Source organism: Pistacia vera, unplaced genomic scaffold, assembly GCF_008641045.1.
Source record: "Pistacia vera cultivar Batoury unplaced genomic scaffold, PisVer_v2 Contig57, whole genome shotgun sequence".
Classification (NCBI taxonomy): Eukaryota; Viridiplantae; Streptophyta; class Magnoliopsida; order Sapindales; family Anacardiaceae; genus Pistacia; species Pistacia vera.
In genome coordinates this window covers 90,723-107,388 of record NW_022196412.1, presented here as the reverse complement: position 1 = coordinate 107,388, position 16,666 = coordinate 90,723, and the positions used below count along the sequence as shown (strand labels likewise).

The following is a 16,666-nucleotide window of genomic DNA, read 5'->3' as shown; positions in this document are numbered from 1 at the left end:
ATTTTTAAACATTTATTTTGAAAATGGAATCGGACTTGGACTTGGACTTGGTCCTGAACCTGGACCTGGCTAATTGCCTTCACTGAAATCATTATTAGGCATCTAAAGCTGGCCGATAAAAGTTTAATTAAAGGTTAAAAATCATACCGGAGTTCTTATAAAGTGGAAGCAGCTGGCTACCACCACCTCCAATGAGTGTCTTCTTAAACCATGTCCTCGTTAGTCATTTATTTAGAGAGGTAATCTTTTAATGCGAGTTAAGGTTACTATTGAAAGAACAAGAGCTTTCATTCATAATTTGAATCTCAAATTCTTGACCATTTTCAATAAGAATGGCAATCCATTGGCATTAGTTTCAATGTTGACTTTTAAGAACACGTTTTCATAGGATGGTCGATAACCCCAATTGAACGCAGTTGGAATTACATATGCATTTGTTATATTACGTCTTTGACAAAACTAGCTCTTTGTCCTTCTCCAGACCAAAAAACATTCTCTTTGCATTTCTTAGAAAGTGCATGAGATAATCTGACCTGACCTGTGCTCATTCATCATTCAAACCAATTAAATTATGTAACAGTGCACTGCCTGTTTTAAGGCCTACGCTCCACTGGCCCATCACCATACCTTCAACAAATCCACTCCAATGAAACAACACTATGACATGACAACCCACGCGCATGCAGCGGCTGCTTCATTTTCATAATAATCATTTTATCTCTTGTTACATGAATAACAATCAAGATTCAATGCATGCTCAAAATTTTCAAAATCACTCAGATACTTCTTTTCTATCCATGCTTTCTTCCAAGGGAGTTGCCTTGTGCTTTTCATCAATACAAGTACACAAGTCTATACAAGGAAATCAATCAGGGACACGGATTAGGAAACCTTGCATGGATTCCATTGATTTCTGCGACAATTTCGGCTGTGAGCTCAACCTGGCATGCATTTATAACCTCCTGAAGCTGGCTTGACTTGGTAGCTCCAAATACAGCACTTGCAACAAGAGGGTGTCTCAAAACAAATGCTGCCCCGTGAAAAATCACAAGATGAAACAAATGTAAAATCCAAACCAAGAAAACAGCTACTCAAGGGCATTAAGTAGAAGAACACATGACAAGTCTTCCACAGTAAAGATACACAGGCCTATGAGCATACATTTCTTGAAACCTGTAATTAAAATTAGTGATATCCATTTGTATATGGCTTCAAATAAGAGAAAAGTTACATAGTATTCAACTAAAAGCAGACATAAAACCTCATTTACTAGCATGGTTAAAATTGTTCTTCAAAACAATTCTTTGGCAAACCAGGCTCATGGACTCTCCATTTTTCTGCTTCAATTTTGTTACTTGTTAATTTAAATGATAAAATCCAGACCCTAGCACCCCATGATACATGACTGAGATAATTGTAGATCAAATTGGCTTGTAGTACATTCTTTCAGGAATCAAAAAAATGAAAACCAGAAGGAAAAGAATCAGAGAGAACAAAGAAAACCTGATTATGGTATCCAATTCCAGACTATATGCAATTCTATCTTTTAAAACCCTCTCTCAGTTCTACCCTTAATAACTTAAACCTCTAACTACCCCCTATGAACTTGGGTGGCAAAATATTCATGAGCATCTGGGTATGGGCAAAAGTTTCCACTATCTCAATACAACCCATGAGTATGAGACTGCACACATTAAAGAATAGATACTCAATAATAAATCATCTATTGCATTAGACAGCAGACAGAAGCTCATAATTGAATATTTCATATATCAACAATGAATGTAACAGCTTTTAGCAAGAAACTATTTTAAACATGAGACACAAAAATAAAAAAAAGGTTACAGAGATAAATCACCATCAACATTTTCAAGACAGCACACTCACACACAAATACATAGAGAGAGAGAGAGGTTATACCAATTGCAAGAGATACGGGATGAAGACCATATCTTCTAGCAACATCAAGATACTCCTGCAAAAAAGATCAAAGGGTTTGATTAGTCATAGTACAGTGAAACAGACAGTAACAAAGATGACTAGACCACACAAGGCATCCTTCCCAAGGGAACCCCACCCGTCTCTACTCAAAAGTTTTCCTGACCAATGCGATAATATTTTGTACCCACTTAAGAATGGAACCTTAAAACTGCAAGCCAAATACATCTCGCACACAAACATACACAATCAAGTTTAGAAATTTTTTCTTCACATTGTTCCCCATATCAGAAGAGGCAATAGTGTATGCTCCATCACTAATAAAATCAGATTGATAGAAAGTGAAAATAGTGAGTAAAAGAGCATTCTCCAGCTACTAGGTAAAAAGGTAAAGATAAACACTGAAAAGGAAGAGTAATTTTTCTGGTCAGATTATTCAAGTTTCTTAATGAATTTGATTCTGCAACTTAGATATATTAAAGTTCCCCCTTCTTGGCTCCTGCAATCTATCAAAACTACCGTCTCAAGATATTGATAAACTTCAAAACTGAGAGAAGCCCACTTACCATGGTAGCTGCTTTTACCATGCTATTAGACAGATTGTATCGGGATTCCCCTTCCAAATACTTCCCTGAGAATGTTAAGTGAGCCAAAAGCTTAACTGAAAAATGTTGTTCAATTACCATTTACATCATCAATACCTAAAAATTAACCAAACAATTGCAAATTAACCTTTAAAAAGATTCAACCGAGCATCTGCTGGACCCCCATCAGGTGAAAAGTATTTCCCAGAAAGTATGCCCATTGCTAGAGGGCTGTAGGCCAACAACCAGATCCTAAAAAATTCAATAATGTTGAAAAGGAAAATTCATGAGAGAGGAGAAATATAGGACAAAAACCTCAAAAACGAATTCCAATAAGTCAGGTTACAGGTACATATATCATTTCAACTGAATGTAAATGAATGACATACCTCTCATGATGACAGCATTCAGCTAGTCCAGAATCAAAAGTTCGGCAAAGTAGGTTGTAGGAGTTCTATTGTACAGAAAAATGAGTCATATCAGCCCTGGAGTGAAAGAGAGAAAATGGAGATGAAGGAGAAAAGGCAGAGAAAGCCTCACTAAGAGGAGCAAGAATGACCCATACAACCTGCACAGATAATATTTTTGGGTAATGGGGAACCTTTTCAGCAAACCGGAGAAACATCATGACTCCATATGGAGTTTCATTGCTCAGTCCAATATACCTGATCTTTAAACAGGAAATAATTCATTTTACTATATATGGCCTTAGCAAGAGTACAACAATTAAGCCAAACTGATATCATCAATTACCTTACCAGCATCAACAGCTTTGGCAAGGGCAACAAGTTGTTCTTCTACACCAATTGAAGTATACTGTTTGGTTGGATCATACTGAGTTTCTCCAAACATGGGAACATATCTACAGAAACAAGCCATGATTTACCAAACAATAATTGGTTCACGTTCAAGGAAAAGAAATTGCAAAGTTATGATATGTCATGTGTCGCTCGCCCCCGTTCCCACCCCCTCCCAAAAAAAAAAAAAAAAAAAAAAAACCAAAAAAACAAAAGAAAGAAAGAAAAGAGAGAGTGTAAGAGGAAGAAGGAAAACTTTGAAAGTAAATGTAAGATAGACATACAAACCGATCAGGCCAATGAATTTGATAAAGATCAATGTAATCCATTTGAGTTCTCTCCAAACTGCGTCAATTAAACAAAAAATCCAAATTGCAGATATATACAAATTGTTCAAGTATAATAGAAAATGCTCCCTAATTCTCTTTGTACAGAAATTTTCACAAACATATTAAGGCAATGCTCCAAATAACAATAATAAAATCAGAACTTAAATTCTGAGACTTTTCCCACTACGGGACATGAAGTGTTGTATACTATAGGTACATGCACCATTTGAATTTTCAAGTGGAGAAGAAGAATGTTCAGATTATTTGGGAACCGTCATTGAAATTCCCAAATAAGTCTACTTTGAACGAATTCAAAATGATTGATAAGTTATGAATAAGTGTACTTTGAATGAATTCAAAATGATTTGATAAGTTATGTTAATAGAAACAATAAGACGAACAAAGAAAGAAGTTTTGAGCAGTAACAAACAAAGTCCCAATTTTGTAGTTCAAATGATTATGACACAACTAAAATGCATCAAAATCAGCTAATCGTATGGCAACAAAAGCACATTAAAATCGACCTATTGTCAATGGCCTCTGTAATATTCCTAGCATCCAAACACTCTGGCCCACCACGAATCCAAGTCATCTGCCCAGAAGGTCCACTAACCTGGACGCATAATATGATCCATTCAATTTGAATGCTTAGTAAAGACTACAAATGATGGAAATTAATTCATACAGAAAATTCAAATTCATAATAGCCTCAAACTGACTTGGTTTGCAGTGTTAAAGAAGTTCCATGAAATCAAAGCAAAAACGCAAAACAGCATCATAATTCTCAACATTTCTGATAATTCAAACGCAGAATCATAACAAAAGTAATGATACCTGAGAGAATTTCAGATAATATGAGCCAAAAAAAGGGTGCTCCTAAAACAAACAATATAGTTATTGAATCTCAACAATTCTAGCAAAACCATTCTAGTCAATATCTACAATTTACATCTTGATGCACGTATATTTGTGAACTATATGCTATTTGTTTTTTGTACAAAGCAAATGAGTTAGTCGACTATACTAAAAGTCGCATGAGAAACTTGAAAACGAAAGAGTGTAAGATAAAACAACCAAATAACAAACAAAATTTTCAGAGTTAACCTTTGAGGCAAAGACAATTTGATCACGAGGTATCTTCCTCTCTCTAAACCAACGGCCAAAATACTCCTCACTCCTGCCCTGACTCTCAGCACGCTGTGGCACTGGATACCTGTAGTTGCAAAGTTCCCAATAAAATCACCAAATAAATATGTTTTAGGAGGAATTTGAAATTCCAACATAGGGTACGTACATCTCGGCAGAGTCGAAGAAGTTGATTCCGGCATCGAAAGCTTGGTCAAGAAGGTGAAATGACTGAGACGCCGAGTTTTGCTCACCGAAAGTCATGGTTCCTGTAAGAAAACAAAACAGTGTTCGTAGTAGATATGATTGGTTGGAGATAACATTGTGAGAGTAACAGCCAAAGCGACGAAATCTAACCAAAGCAAAGCTTCGAAACAGTCAAATTCGGAGCAAGCTGAACCAGAGGGACCGACATTGCCTAGGAGAACCACCGCTGAAAGTACTTCCCGTTTTGTCGGAAAAAATGGATAAGAAAGAGCCTAGGGCTAGGAGAACCGCCACTGAAAAAGTTTAGAAAAAAAAATTAGATAAAGTACTTCGCGTTCAACTCGAAGAGAAATTAAAAGCAACTTGGAGATGCAGGGGATCGAACCCTGTACCTCTCGCATGCAAAGCGAGCGCTCTACCATTTGAGCTACATCCCCTCATGAAATCACTATCTACATATAAAATATAAATCGTGTAGTAATAAGCCAAGGTATTTAGAATACCCAATGCTCAGACTCGTTGTACTTGATCAAAAAATTGCAGTGATAAAGTTGTTCAAGGTTACGCAAGTCCCAATCACAGAAAAATGCCATGAAATTGAACGATTTTGAGTGTTAAAATTGAGGGTACAACCCTGTCAAAGAGCTTCAACAACTATGCCAATCAATGGAAAGCATGGCCAAACTTCTAAAAACACCACAGACAACAATGGAGAACTGGAAGTGCTTCATTGTACTTTCCCAAAGGCAATGTATGGCAAGCAAACGCAAGCTCTCATCAAATTATTCGCACGAATAAAGCTATATAACCGAAAACACAAAACTTCGTAAGCTTTTCATTTCATTGATGGTATGAATAGCAACATCACATAACAAAGTTATTGTTTCAGCAAAATTGAGGCCAAAAAATACCCAAAATCAGGGTTTATAGTAATCAAACCGATCAAAACTTTGCAATAAAGATACAATTGATCCTACAATTTACCATATTAGAATTCAAAACCATTAACACTTTAAAATTCTTGTGAAGCACCAACATCGTCTCTTCCTTTCCCCGTCTTTTTGGGTAGCAAAGTCTGATGAATGTTCGGTAAAACACCTCCATTTGCAATGGTGACAGTGCCCAAAAGCTTGCTCAATTCCTCATCATTCCTCACAGCAAGTTGAATGTGCCTCGGGACAATACGATTCTTCTTGTTATCCCTTGCAGCATTACCAGCAAGCTCGAGAACCTGATATGGACGAAACATGAATCAGACCATAACTTTAAAAGAACGTTTCAAGTTGTTAATTATTCTAACAAAAAAGCTGTTATAATTTCGATTTCCCTTCGTTTGTAATCATTAAAGTATTAAGAATTCAATTTTAAAAAAACTAAAAACTAAAAAAGTTTCCAGAACCGAATTTCTACGTTGTAAAATCAAAGCTCCGGTGGAGTATTTTCAATTACGGCTTCTCCATTTTCTTCTCATAGAAAAAAGCAAACCAAGATCGAAAACTGGCGAATGGCATAGGCAACCAATTCCTACGATCCCACAATGCGAAGAAAAAAAAACGAAAATAAAAAATATAAACATCCCCCAAACAATAAAATCCCAACATTAAAAAAGACCACCATTTTCTATAACATTTTTCAAAACAATCAAAGATATATAAGAACAAAATGAAACAGAAACTAACCTCAGCGGCAAGGTATTCAAGAACGGCCGACAAGTAGACGGGAGCACCGGCACCGACACGATCGGCGTACTTTCCAGCTTTAAGGAAACGAGCAATACGGCCGACAGGAAACTGGAGACCGGCCTTTTGAGATCTGGACACGGATTTTGAGGACTTGGGCTTGCCTCTGCCACCTTTCGTTGATCCTGTTGAACTCATTTTCAGAATGACAATCCTTACTTCTTTTTCTTGTTGCGAAGACGCTAGACTCCCAGCCTAAGCAGGGGGAAATCGATTTATATAGGGAAGAGAGAAAACACGTAGTCTATTTTGATTGGTGGACATGACGCTCCGTAGATTGCCAGCCTGTAAATTCTTTTTAATTATTATTTATTAGACAAAATCTTGCACGTGACGTGTTTCAGTAGCGTTAAAACTAAGAGGCGTTTTGTCCGGGGTTATATGACATTATAAAGTTTTGAGTAAACGACATATTGCCACCCAAGGTTTGACGAAATCTCAAGTGAGTACCACAGGTTCAATTTATTCCAGATTCCCACCCTTAAAGTGACGGAAAAACGTTTGATATAACGATAAAGGGGAAAATTGGTCATTTTACATGGGCGGCGCAAGTTAGCAGACCACCGCCGGTAAACTTTTTCGCTCTTTTTTCCGGCGATTTTTTCACCCAAAATCACCCTTGTCACCACCATTTGACTCCTCCAACCCTCGCCTACAAAACCCCTAACGTTTCCAGCCACAACAGCTCACCGTTTGCCGTCCACCGCTTCATCGAAAAACGGCCAAAGAACACAAACTCTCGGCCGGCGAATGACGACGAGACGGCTGCTGGGGACATGGGGATTTTATAGATCTGGATACGGTGGTTTCATTGGTGGTGTCCAATTGGATTTTCACCGCCGGAATCGACCGGNGAAGCACCAACATCGTCTCTTCCTTTCCCCGTCTTTTTGGGTAGCAAAGTCTGATGAATGTTCGGTAAAACACCTCCATTTGCAATGGTGACAGTGCCCAAAAGCTTGCTCAATTCCTCATCATTCCTCACAGCAAGTTGAATGTGCCTCGGGACAATACGATTCTTCTTGTTATCCCTTGCAGCATTACCAGCAAGCTCGAGAACCTGATATGGACGAAACATGAATCAGACCATAACTTTAAAAGAACGTTTCAAGTTGTTAATTATTCTAACAAAAAAGCTGTTATAATTTCGATTTCCCTTCGTTTGTAATCATTAAAGTATTAAGAATTCAATTTTAAAAAAACTAAAAACTAAAAAAGTTTCCAGAACCGAATTTCTACGTTGTAAAATCAAAGCTCCGGTGGAGTATTTTCAATTACGGCTTCTCCATTTTCTTCTCATAGAAAAAAGCAAACCAAGATCGAAAACTGGCGAATGGCATAGGCAACCAATTCCTACGATCCCACAATGCGAAGAAAAAAAAACGAAAATAAAAAATATAAACATCCCCCAAACAATAAAATCCCAACATTAAAAAAGACCACCATTTTCTATAACATTTTTCAAAACAATCAAAGATATATAAGAACAAAATGAAACAGAAACTAACCTCAGCGGCAAGGTATTCAAGAACGGCCGACAAGTAGACGGGAGCACCGGCACCGACACGATCGGCGTACTTTCCAGCTTTAAGGAAACGAGCAATACGGCCGACAGGAAACTGGAGACCGGCCTTTTGAGATCTGGACACGGATTTTGAGGACTTGGGCTTGCCTCTGCCACCTTTCGTTGATCCTGTTGAACTCATTTTCAGAATGACAATCCTTACTTCTTTTTCTTGTTGCGAAGACGCTAGACTCCCAGCCTAAGCAGGGGGAAATCGATTTATATAGGGAAGAGAGAAAACACGTAGTCTATTTTGATTGGTGGACATGACGCTCCGTAGATTGCCAGCCTGTAAATTCTTTTTAATTATTATTTATTAGACAAAATCTTGCACGTGACGTGTTTCAGTAGCGTTAAAACTAAGAGGCGTTTTGTCCGGGGTTATATGACATTATAAAGTTTTGAGTAAACGACATATTGCCACCCAAGGTTTGACGAAATCTCAAGTGAGTACCACAGGTTCAATTTATTCCAGATTCCCACCCTTAAAGTGACGGAAAAACGTTTGATATAACGATAAAGGGGAAAATTGGTCATTTTACATGGGCGGCGCAAGTTAGCAGACCACCGCCGGTAAACTTTTTCGCTCTTTTTTCCGGCGATTTTTTCACCCAAAATCACCCTTGTCACCACCATTTGACTCCTCCAACCCTCGCCTACAAAACCCCTAACGTTTCCAGCCACAACAGCTCACCGTTTGCCGTCCACCGCTTCATCGAAAAACGGCCAAAGAACACAAACTCTCGGCCGGCGAATGACGACGAGACGGCTGCTGGGGACATGGGGATTTTATAGATCTGGATACGGTGGTTTCATTGGTGGTGTCCAATTGGATTTTCACCGCCGGAATCGACCGGAATCCAGTGAAGAACATCAAAACCCTAAGTCTAACGGTGCCGGCGATTGGAGGGGCAAATGAGTAGGGAATGAGAGGGGTTTTGGACGATGGAATACGGGGAAGGTGATGGAGTGACCAGGACATTCGATGTCGTCAGAAACAGCCCAGATCGGGCTGTTTCCGATGAGGGTGTGTAATGACCGGGGGTGTTTTTGATATAATTTGAAAATAAAATGGTAAGTTATAATTCTAATAAATTAGGGGTTAAAAATAATTTATTAATTTAGGGTTAGGGGCATTATGGTAATTGCACGTCCTAAACCCTAAAAGTTCATAACACTGTTACTTTAAGGGTGAGAATCTGGAATAAATGGAACCTGTGGTACTCACCTGGGATTTCGTCAAACCTTGGGTGGGAATATGTCGTTTACTCTAAAGTTTTTATATTAGTTGATTACAACGTTTTATTGTTATTAAGTGATATTAGATTTTAATAATCATTTAATACAAATAATAATTATTATTAGTAATATTTAAGGTAATTTAATAACTTTTATTTTCTTAAATATGATAAGATTATTAATATAATCTTAATCTTATTTTTGTTATAATTCTATTTTTTATTAATAAAATTTTAAGATAATAAAATTTTTATTTTAAAATTAATTTATATAAGTATAGCTTTTACTATTTCATCCTAATTAATTAATTTTTTGAACAAAATTACCCTTGAACTCAAAACAAATTGTAACTCACCCAAGCTAACACCCCAACCAAACCAAACCATCGTCGATCGCCACTGGAAGTCACCAAAAGAAGCTGGAAGTCACCGTGAGTTGTCCACCATCACCTGGAGGCTCTGATATGTCCGTTTTCGACCAAATCCATGGCTTTTATCAGCCATATCTGGATGAGATATGGTCGTTAACAACTATAGATTATGTTGGAATAGATCTGGCCGTTAACGACCATATTTCACCTAGATATGGCCGTTAAAGGCCATGGATCTGGCTGTTAAAGGTCATAGATCTAGTTGTTAGTGGCCAAATCCATCAATCTAACTGGAAATTACCAAAATAGATCTGGCCAATATGACATTTTTTGCCATCAATATAGCCAGAAACGGTCATATCGGAGCCTCTTGGTGTCTCTCAGCTACTCACAGCAACTCCAGGCGACTTCCAGTGACTGCCAATGGTGAATGACAGTATCTTGGGGTGGTGTGGGTGATTTTGTTATAAATTAAAATTCTATATAAGCGCGGATGTTTTAACTAAATTTGAAATATTGGGGGTTAAAAAAATTATTCAAAAATTAATAATAAAAATAATATTATATTAAATTTAAAAAGAGGGCAATTTAGTAATTTAAATAAAATACCCATCAATTTATTCCTCTCAACCAAACATATTAATATAACATATTTACCAATTTATTATAACTAACCAAACACATTTTCCTAAAAATTCCCAGTAATCTTCAAGGTAATATAACTTTCTAGTAATCTAACATTCCCTAGACCAAACGCTAAGTGATATACTATGACCAAATTTAAAATATAAAGATATACAAGTGAAGTATTTTGTCGAAAATTCATTTTCAAGGCTTTGGGAAAATAATAAGAAAATTTTGATGAAATTTATGATTACAATTAATGTTTATTCTATATAAAAATACCATTAAAACTTATATAATTCATTGAACGTATAAAAATAATGTGGATGAATCTGGCTTTATCGATATCCTTCTACAATTTAGGAAAAACTATTATAAGACGATAAAAGTTAACTAAAGCCAATAAATCTGGCTTAACAATTTCATTTTGAAAAAAATCTCAATAAATAGGGAACATTTTGGTCATTTTACAAGGAAATATATGTCCTAAAAGAGTAAACGACATATTCCCACCCAAGGTTTGACGAAGTCTCAAGTTAGTACCATTGGTTCTATTTATTCCAGATTCTCACCCTTAAAGTAACAGTGTTATGAATTTTTAAGGTTTAAATGGTGTAATTATCATAATGCCCTTAACTCTAAATTAATAAATTATGTTTTAACCCCTAAATTAGTAGAATTACAAAACTCACCATTTTATTTTCAAATTATATCAAAAACACCCTCGATCACTACACACCCTCGTCGGAAACAGCCCGATCTGGGCTGTTTCTGACGACGTCGAACCCCCTGGTCACCTCCATCACCTTCCCCGTAGTCCCCTCTGGTTCCCGACTCATTTGCCCTTCCAATCGCCGGCACCATTAGGCTTAGAGTTTCGGTGTTCTTCACCGGATTCTGGCTGTGAAAATCCAATTGGACACCACCAATGCAACCGCCGTATCCAAATCTATAAAACCCCTATGTCCTCAGCAACCGTTTCGTCGTCATTCGCCGGCCGAGAGTTAGTGTTCATCAGCCGTTTTTCGTTGCCGCGGCCGAAGATCAGCAAATGATGAGGGGTTGTGAATGGTATGATTTTGTAGAGGGGAGAATGGGGGTTCAAATGGTGGTGACAAGGGTGATTTTGGGCGGAAGAATCGTCGGAAAATAGCGAAAAACATCAGGAACGACAACTGCTAATGTGCGCCGGAGGACTGTTAGAGGCGATGGTCTGTTAACGTGCGCCGCCCATGTAAAATGACCAATTTACCCTTTTACCGTTACATCAAACGTTTTTCTGTCACTTTAAATGTGGGAATCTAGAATAAATGGAACTAATAATACTAATTTAGAATTTCGTCAAACCTTTGGTGGGAATATATCGTTTACTCATCCTAAAATTAAAACAAGTAATAATTCGTAAATTCAGTATCAAGAAATTCCGATTGATTTAACTTGCTTAGTTGCTTTAAGGGCTCCCTTTGCCCATTGCAATTTGATATTCATTCTAACCTATAGTTAACACAAATTTTTAACTTTCTAATATAGTTTCAAAAATCTTCTTTTATTAAAATCTAATACCCCAATTAATTTGACACAACATTGTTGCTATTTAATCCTTCAAATTTCGCGAAAACTCAAATATAATTGTTATTAACGAGATAATGTTAATATATATGTATATCATCAAGGCATGCACTAAAGCTTAACATTCCAAACAGATCCAATAATTATAAAAAATGAAAAGAAAGATGAGATTTTTACTCATTAGTCCAAAATGAAATTTACACATTGAAGAATGAAATACAACTTTCACTACATGCTTATCAACAAAATCAACCTAAACTATTCTTGTAATCCCTAAAACTCCTGAGAGACAGATCCGATCTCTCCCTTTTTAGTCCCAACTTTCTTAGGCAGCAGATTCTGATGAATATTCGGCAAAACACCTCCATTTGCAATTGTCACAGACCCCATCAACTTTCTCAACTCCTCATCGTTCCTAACGGCCAACTGAATGTGCCTAGGTATAATCCTGTTTTTCTTGTTATCCCTCGCTGCATTCCCAGCCAACTCCAGAACCTAGAGACACCAAAAAAAGCAAACCGCTTAATCGTCAAGAAATACAAGTTATACAACAGAATTTTACAAAACAAATACAATAGAAGAAATATGCGAATACCTCAGCAGCGAGATACTCGAGAACAGCAGAGAGGTAGACTGGAGAGCCACATCCAACACGCTGCGCATATCGGCCTTTCTTGAGGAAGCGAGCGACTCGGCCAACCGGAAACTGGAGACCAGCCTTATGTGATCGACTCACCGATTTGGTGTTCTTGGACTTGCCTCTACCGCCCTTCGTTACTGCTCCTTGTGAACTCATAGTAGTTTTTTTTCTTTTCAAGATGTTGGCTGAAGAAGGGGAGTGAGTACGTTTGAAGAGTTTGAAAGGCCCTGTGAGAGTGGCTCTGTTCTTTTCGTTTAAATAGAGCATAAGGATGCATTCTGATTGGTAGTTTGGGATTCTCGCGGATGGGTGACGTGTCTAAAAAGAGTGGTTTTTGTTTCGTGGTTTCTCGTTTTAGACAGATTGCCAGCGTGGCTAGGCAGGGTTTTCTTTGTTGACAAAAGATTGAGCGGGAAATAAAAATTTTGAACTACTGACCTTCTACTAATTTCCGTTTGTCTACGATGTCGTTTTAAAAAGAAAATCAAACGAATGACCAGCCCATTTTGTTATATCGCGGCCCAGATTAGCTGCTTACAATGAAGTCCTCAGATTAAATTTACTTTTAAATTATTTTTATTAAAAAAACATTTTATATGATCAAAACTCTTTATTATAAAAAATCTTTTTATAAAAATAAGAATTCAACACTCTTTATCCTTTAAATATAAATTAAATAATGAGTGTGACTCTCCACATCTAAAAAATCAAATTTCACTCTTTAATCTAATTTTAATTAATAAATTACAGGTTTTCATGCATTTTATTTATTAATTCTCTCTCATTTTAAGTCTCTTTCTTAAAAATAAAGATCATCTTCATTAAATTTAAAAAGTCCATTAGATTTTAATAAAAAAATTATTCTTTATATTTAGAAATAAATAAAGATCATTTTTATTTATATAAAAAATGCTCAATAAAATAAAAAACATCATTGGAGATGTTCTTATAAGCAATTTTGACACCCCTCTTATTATGTACAAACCTTAAAATTCTTAATATTCTTATTCAAACCGTACTTTGCTAAAATATTTTTGAAAACTTAAAAAAAAAAAAAAGTATTTTTAATGAAGAAATAAGTTTTGCTTGAAAATATAGACATGTTATACCAACAATATAAAGTTATAAAATTATAAGTTTGCAATTCTTTTCTGAAAAATAAGTTATATCTTTAATTTTAGAACTTTACAGCATCTATACTCGTAGTCGTAGATCCCACTTTCTAGGCTTATTTTTTAGGGTAAAACTATGTATATAAAGAGAGTTTGTACAAACCAACGAGGCAAACCAAATAAGTGTTACGGGACATAAGACATTAAGTTATATAGTCCCCCAATGCCATGTGGCCCAATGTCATGTGACATGTCATTTGATGTTTCACATATTCTTAAAAGTTGGTACAAATATCATTATCCTATTTTTTAATGATTGTTCTTAAAAGGCTATAAATCTACAACTACCTGTCCCAATCAATAACATGACTCACATGAGTCAATTATTTATAAAGATTTTTTTTTCTTTCTTCCAGTTTTAATTTATTTTCAACACTTAATTTGGTCCTTTGATTCCTTAAATTTTAAGAGCATTCATAGAATTTATAAATTCTAAGGGGGGTGGCTTGACAGTAAAAAAAATTTACTTCTTTTATTGAGTTTTTGGACTTAAAGTTTAAACTACATAGAGTTCATCTTCCACCACACAAGTTAGCCTAAACATTCTTATTATTAAAAAAAAAAAACAGTCATAGAATTTATAGTGTTTTTAAGGACAAAAAATATATTTTATGTTTTAAGAAGTGAGGCATCTTTAATTTGATTATATAGCCTGTAGGGAGTAAATACATCTCGCTAAATCCGTTGCCAACTGGCTACCTCCGTTTTGTGTTTCCAAATCCACACTAATGCTCAATACAATTTAAATGCTACATTATATGGATTTCACTTTTGGTATCATTAGTTATACCTTACGTATAATATCTGTGATTCCATAGTTCTTATGTGGTCTCTAAAATATAACTGCAACACTTTGGATGCATAAAAATATCCGCAAAATTCAATAACTTATTGTCGAAGTGACAAATTTTCCCTTGTAATGGGTCATATGCCCCTTCGGGCTTTAGCACCCATTAACACAACATTACGGCAAACCCATTCTCGGGCAAAATATTAAATCTATTAAAATGATAAAATCCACCACAAGATTTGGAGTTGCAAGCTAAATGAAGTTATGAAGGTGAAGAAATGCTAAATAAACATATTCGCTACTAGATTAGCCAAAATGAAATGCCTAAAATTTAAAACTTTCCACAACATTTCTCATATGAACCCGATACTAAGCAAGAACATCAAAGCAAAATTTTAGTTCGATCCTCAATACACAAGATGACAGTAATTGGACTCCATTATACAGTTAGAAAATCGCGAACGTATTTACAAATTCGATTCAAGTTCTTTCTTGCTCATGACACAAAGGTTGAGCAAGCAGAGTAAGAGAAGCATGATTCTTAAAACAATCCAAATTCAGAGGAACCAAACGTTTAAGACTTTTTACATTGGCTCTGGCCCCATGGGCAATCAACAAAAGCGCAACTTGTACATGTCCCGCCATAACAGCACAGAGCAGTGGCGTGTACCCAGCATCATCAACAAGATCAACATTGGCCCCATGATTAAGCAAAAGTTTGACGCTCTCAATTTTACCCTTAAACGCCGCTCTATGCAACGGTGTCCATCCATTTTGATCTCTTCCATTAACCTTAGCCCCTTCTGCGAGGCAACTCTTCAATCCATGAATATCCTCCACTCTTGCTGCACGTTGCAACACATCACCCAGTTGCAGCAAATCGTAAAGATGCGTGTGACCGTTCTCAACTGCAACTGTAAAAGCAGTCTTTCCCTCTTTGTTAAGTATGTATTTAACATATTCCGAACAATCTAACAAACACTTAACAGCTTCTAAACGACCATTTTCGGCTGCTAAGTGAAGCGGAGTTGACCCGGTTTTATCAAAAACAACAGTTTGAGCTTCTGCAAGAGACGCACAAAACTGAATCACCTGAGCGTGTCCTTTACTCGCTGCGATGTGAATTGGGGTTCGCCCACTTGAATCAACCGAATTCACATCGATGGTATTACCAAAAGCAGAGATCAAAACCTCCATTAAGTCAACTCTATTCATTGCGGCTGCATCGTGTAATACGTGAACAATTGAATCACTGGCTTTACAGCCTGAAGCAATCAACAACTTAACAACATCGCTATGGCCCCTCTTAACCGCTAAAGAAATCATGGACCGTCCATCAGAATCTTTGTAATTCACATCTGCACCATTATCGATCAAATTCGTGACCAAGTTTTCATTTCCTGACACGACGGCGGATTTGAGTAACACAGAGAGCTGGTACCCAGTGCAAGCAGAAACTGCTTTGTTGAAAATGGAATTGAGTTCTGGGATTTGCGTATGTTGAGAGATGAGAAACTCAATCACGTGGGGACCCACAAAAGAGATGGGAATCGTGGCGTCTTTAAATACATGTGGACCAGGTTTGGAGAACAGACGGCGGAGATCGTCCTGGTGGGCTTTGCCCGTCGGAAGCATCGAAGATTTGACAGTGATGGCATGAGGGGGAAAAGAGAGAGCGGGTTGATCGGACGGCTGAGAGAGGATCAGAGTATATGATGAAGAAGAGAGTGGTGGAATTATGGAGTAAAGCTGATTAAAAGAGAAGAGAGATGGGTTTGTTGTGGTTAAAGAAACTGCAACAGACATGGTGTGCATCAAATTGGTTAAACGAAAACTTGTGTTGCACTTTTGGCCCTTTTTGAAGGCTATTTCTACTTCTTTAACATCTGCCTTCACCAACCTATCCATGACAGTCTTGATGGAAACAAAAATTGAATGAAGGAATTGAAGAAGATGAAGGACGGTGGGAAGGTCTTCTA

The 16,666-nt window shown here is 36.8% G+C and overlaps 4 protein-coding genes and 1 non-coding gene across 10 annotated transcripts; all 5 read right to left on the bottom strand.

Annotated features, from left to right (window-relative positions):
• Window positions 1-665: 665 nt before the first annotated feature.
• Window positions 666-5,392, bottom strand: LOC116108850 (protein tas-like). 6 transcript variants are annotated; one of them, XM_031395085.1, is made up of 14 exons: window positions 5,373-5,391; window positions 5,131-5,273; window positions 4,943-5,042; window positions 4,753-4,861; window positions 4,483-4,524; window positions 4,173-4,261; window positions 3,608-3,664; window positions 3,276-3,384; window positions 3,091-3,192; window positions 2,912-2,976; window positions 2,671-2,774; window positions 2,505-2,599; window positions 1,921-1,975; window positions 666-1,030 (listed from the first exon to the last, which is right to left on the bottom strand). In XM_031395085.1, exons 2-14 carry the CDS (start codon window positions 5,186-5,188, stop codon window positions 870-872), a joined length of 1,146 nt encoding a protein of 381 aa, XP_031250945.1. In that variant the 5' UTR covers window positions 5,189-5,273; window positions 5,373-5,391; the 3' UTR covers window positions 666-869. The 6 variants fall into 6 exon arrangements, 4 of the variants coding, with proteins under 4 accessions (XP_031250945.1, XP_031250946.1, XP_031250947.1 ...); XM_031395086.1 differs by having other exon boundaries at window positions 2,505-2,569; XR_004124689.1 differs by having other exon boundaries at window positions 921-1,173; window positions 2,505-2,594; window positions 5,373-5,392.
• On the bottom strand, window positions 5,345-5,417 carry TRNAA-UGC. The gene has a single exon. It is a non-coding gene; the product is annotated as a tRNA-Ala (tRNA).
• A 368-nt stretch (window positions 5,418-5,785) lies between these two features.
• Window positions 5,786-8,428, bottom strand: LOC116108765 (histone H2AX-like). Its single transcript, XM_031395000.1, has 3 exons — window positions 8,228-8,428; window positions 7,581-7,779; window positions 5,786-6,012 (listed from the first exon to the last, which is right to left on the bottom strand). The coding sequence occupies exons 1-3, from the start codon at window positions 8,423-8,425 to the stop codon at window positions 5,993-5,995; spliced, it is 417 nt and encodes a 138-aa protein (XP_031250860.1). The 5' UTR covers window positions 8,426-8,428; the 3' UTR covers window positions 5,786-5,992.
• Window positions 8,429-12,358: 3,930 nt separating this feature from the next.
• Window positions 12,359-12,943, bottom strand: LOC116108776 (histone H2AX-like). The gene is made up of 2 exons (XM_031395013.1): window positions 12,681-12,943; window positions 12,359-12,580 (listed from the first exon to the last, which is right to left on the bottom strand). The coding sequence occupies exons 1-2, from the start codon at window positions 12,879-12,881 to the stop codon at window positions 12,359-12,361; spliced, it is 423 nt and encodes a 140-aa protein (XP_031250873.1). The 5' UTR covers window positions 12,882-12,943.
• A 2,023-nt stretch (window positions 12,944-14,966) lies between these two features.
• Window positions 14,967-16,666, bottom strand: LOC116108759 (poly [ADP-ribose] polymerase tankyrase-2-like). Its single transcript, XM_031394995.1, has one exon. The coding sequence runs from the start codon at window positions 16,593-16,595 to the stop codon at window positions 15,168-15,170; it is 1,428 nt and encodes a 475-aa protein (XP_031250855.1). The 5' UTR covers window positions 16,596-16,666; the 3' UTR covers window positions 14,967-15,167.

Excerpts from the sequence above, each read along its gene's own strand:
- LOC116108765 (XM_031395000.1), bottom strand. The coding sequence starts at position 8,425 with ATGAGTTCAACAGGATCAACGAAAGGTGGCAGAGGCAAGCCCAAGTCC. Across the intron at positions 7,780-8,227 it reads TTGAATACCTTGCCGCTGAG|GTTCTCGAGCTTGCTGGTAA; the intron begins GTTAGTTTCTGT and ends CGTCCATATCAG.
- LOC116108850 (XM_031395085.1), bottom strand. The coding sequence starts at position 5,188 with ATGTCGGTCCCTCTGGTTCAGCTTGCTCCGAATTTGACTGTTTCGAAG. Across the intron at positions 3,193-3,275 it reads AAGCTGTTGATGCTGGTAAG|ATCAGGTATATTGGACTGAG; the intron begins GTAATTGATGAT and ends TCCTGTTTAAAG. Across the intron at positions 1,031-1,920 it reads TCCCGTATCTCTTGCAATTG|CATTTGTTTTGAGACACCCT; the intron begins GTATAACCTCTC and ends TTCACGGGGCAG.
- LOC116108759 (XM_031394995.1), bottom strand. The coding sequence starts at position 16,595 with ATGGATAGGTTGGTGAAGGCAGATGTTAAAGAAGTAGAAATAGCCTTC.
- LOC116108776 (XM_031395013.1), bottom strand. The coding sequence starts at position 12,881 with ATGAGTTCACAAGGAGCAGTAACGAAGGGCGGTAGAGGCAAGTCCAAG. Across the intron at positions 12,581-12,680 it reads TCGAGTATCTCGCTGCTGAG|GTTCTGGAGTTGGCTGGGAA; the intron begins GTATTCGCATAT and ends TGGTGTCTCTAG.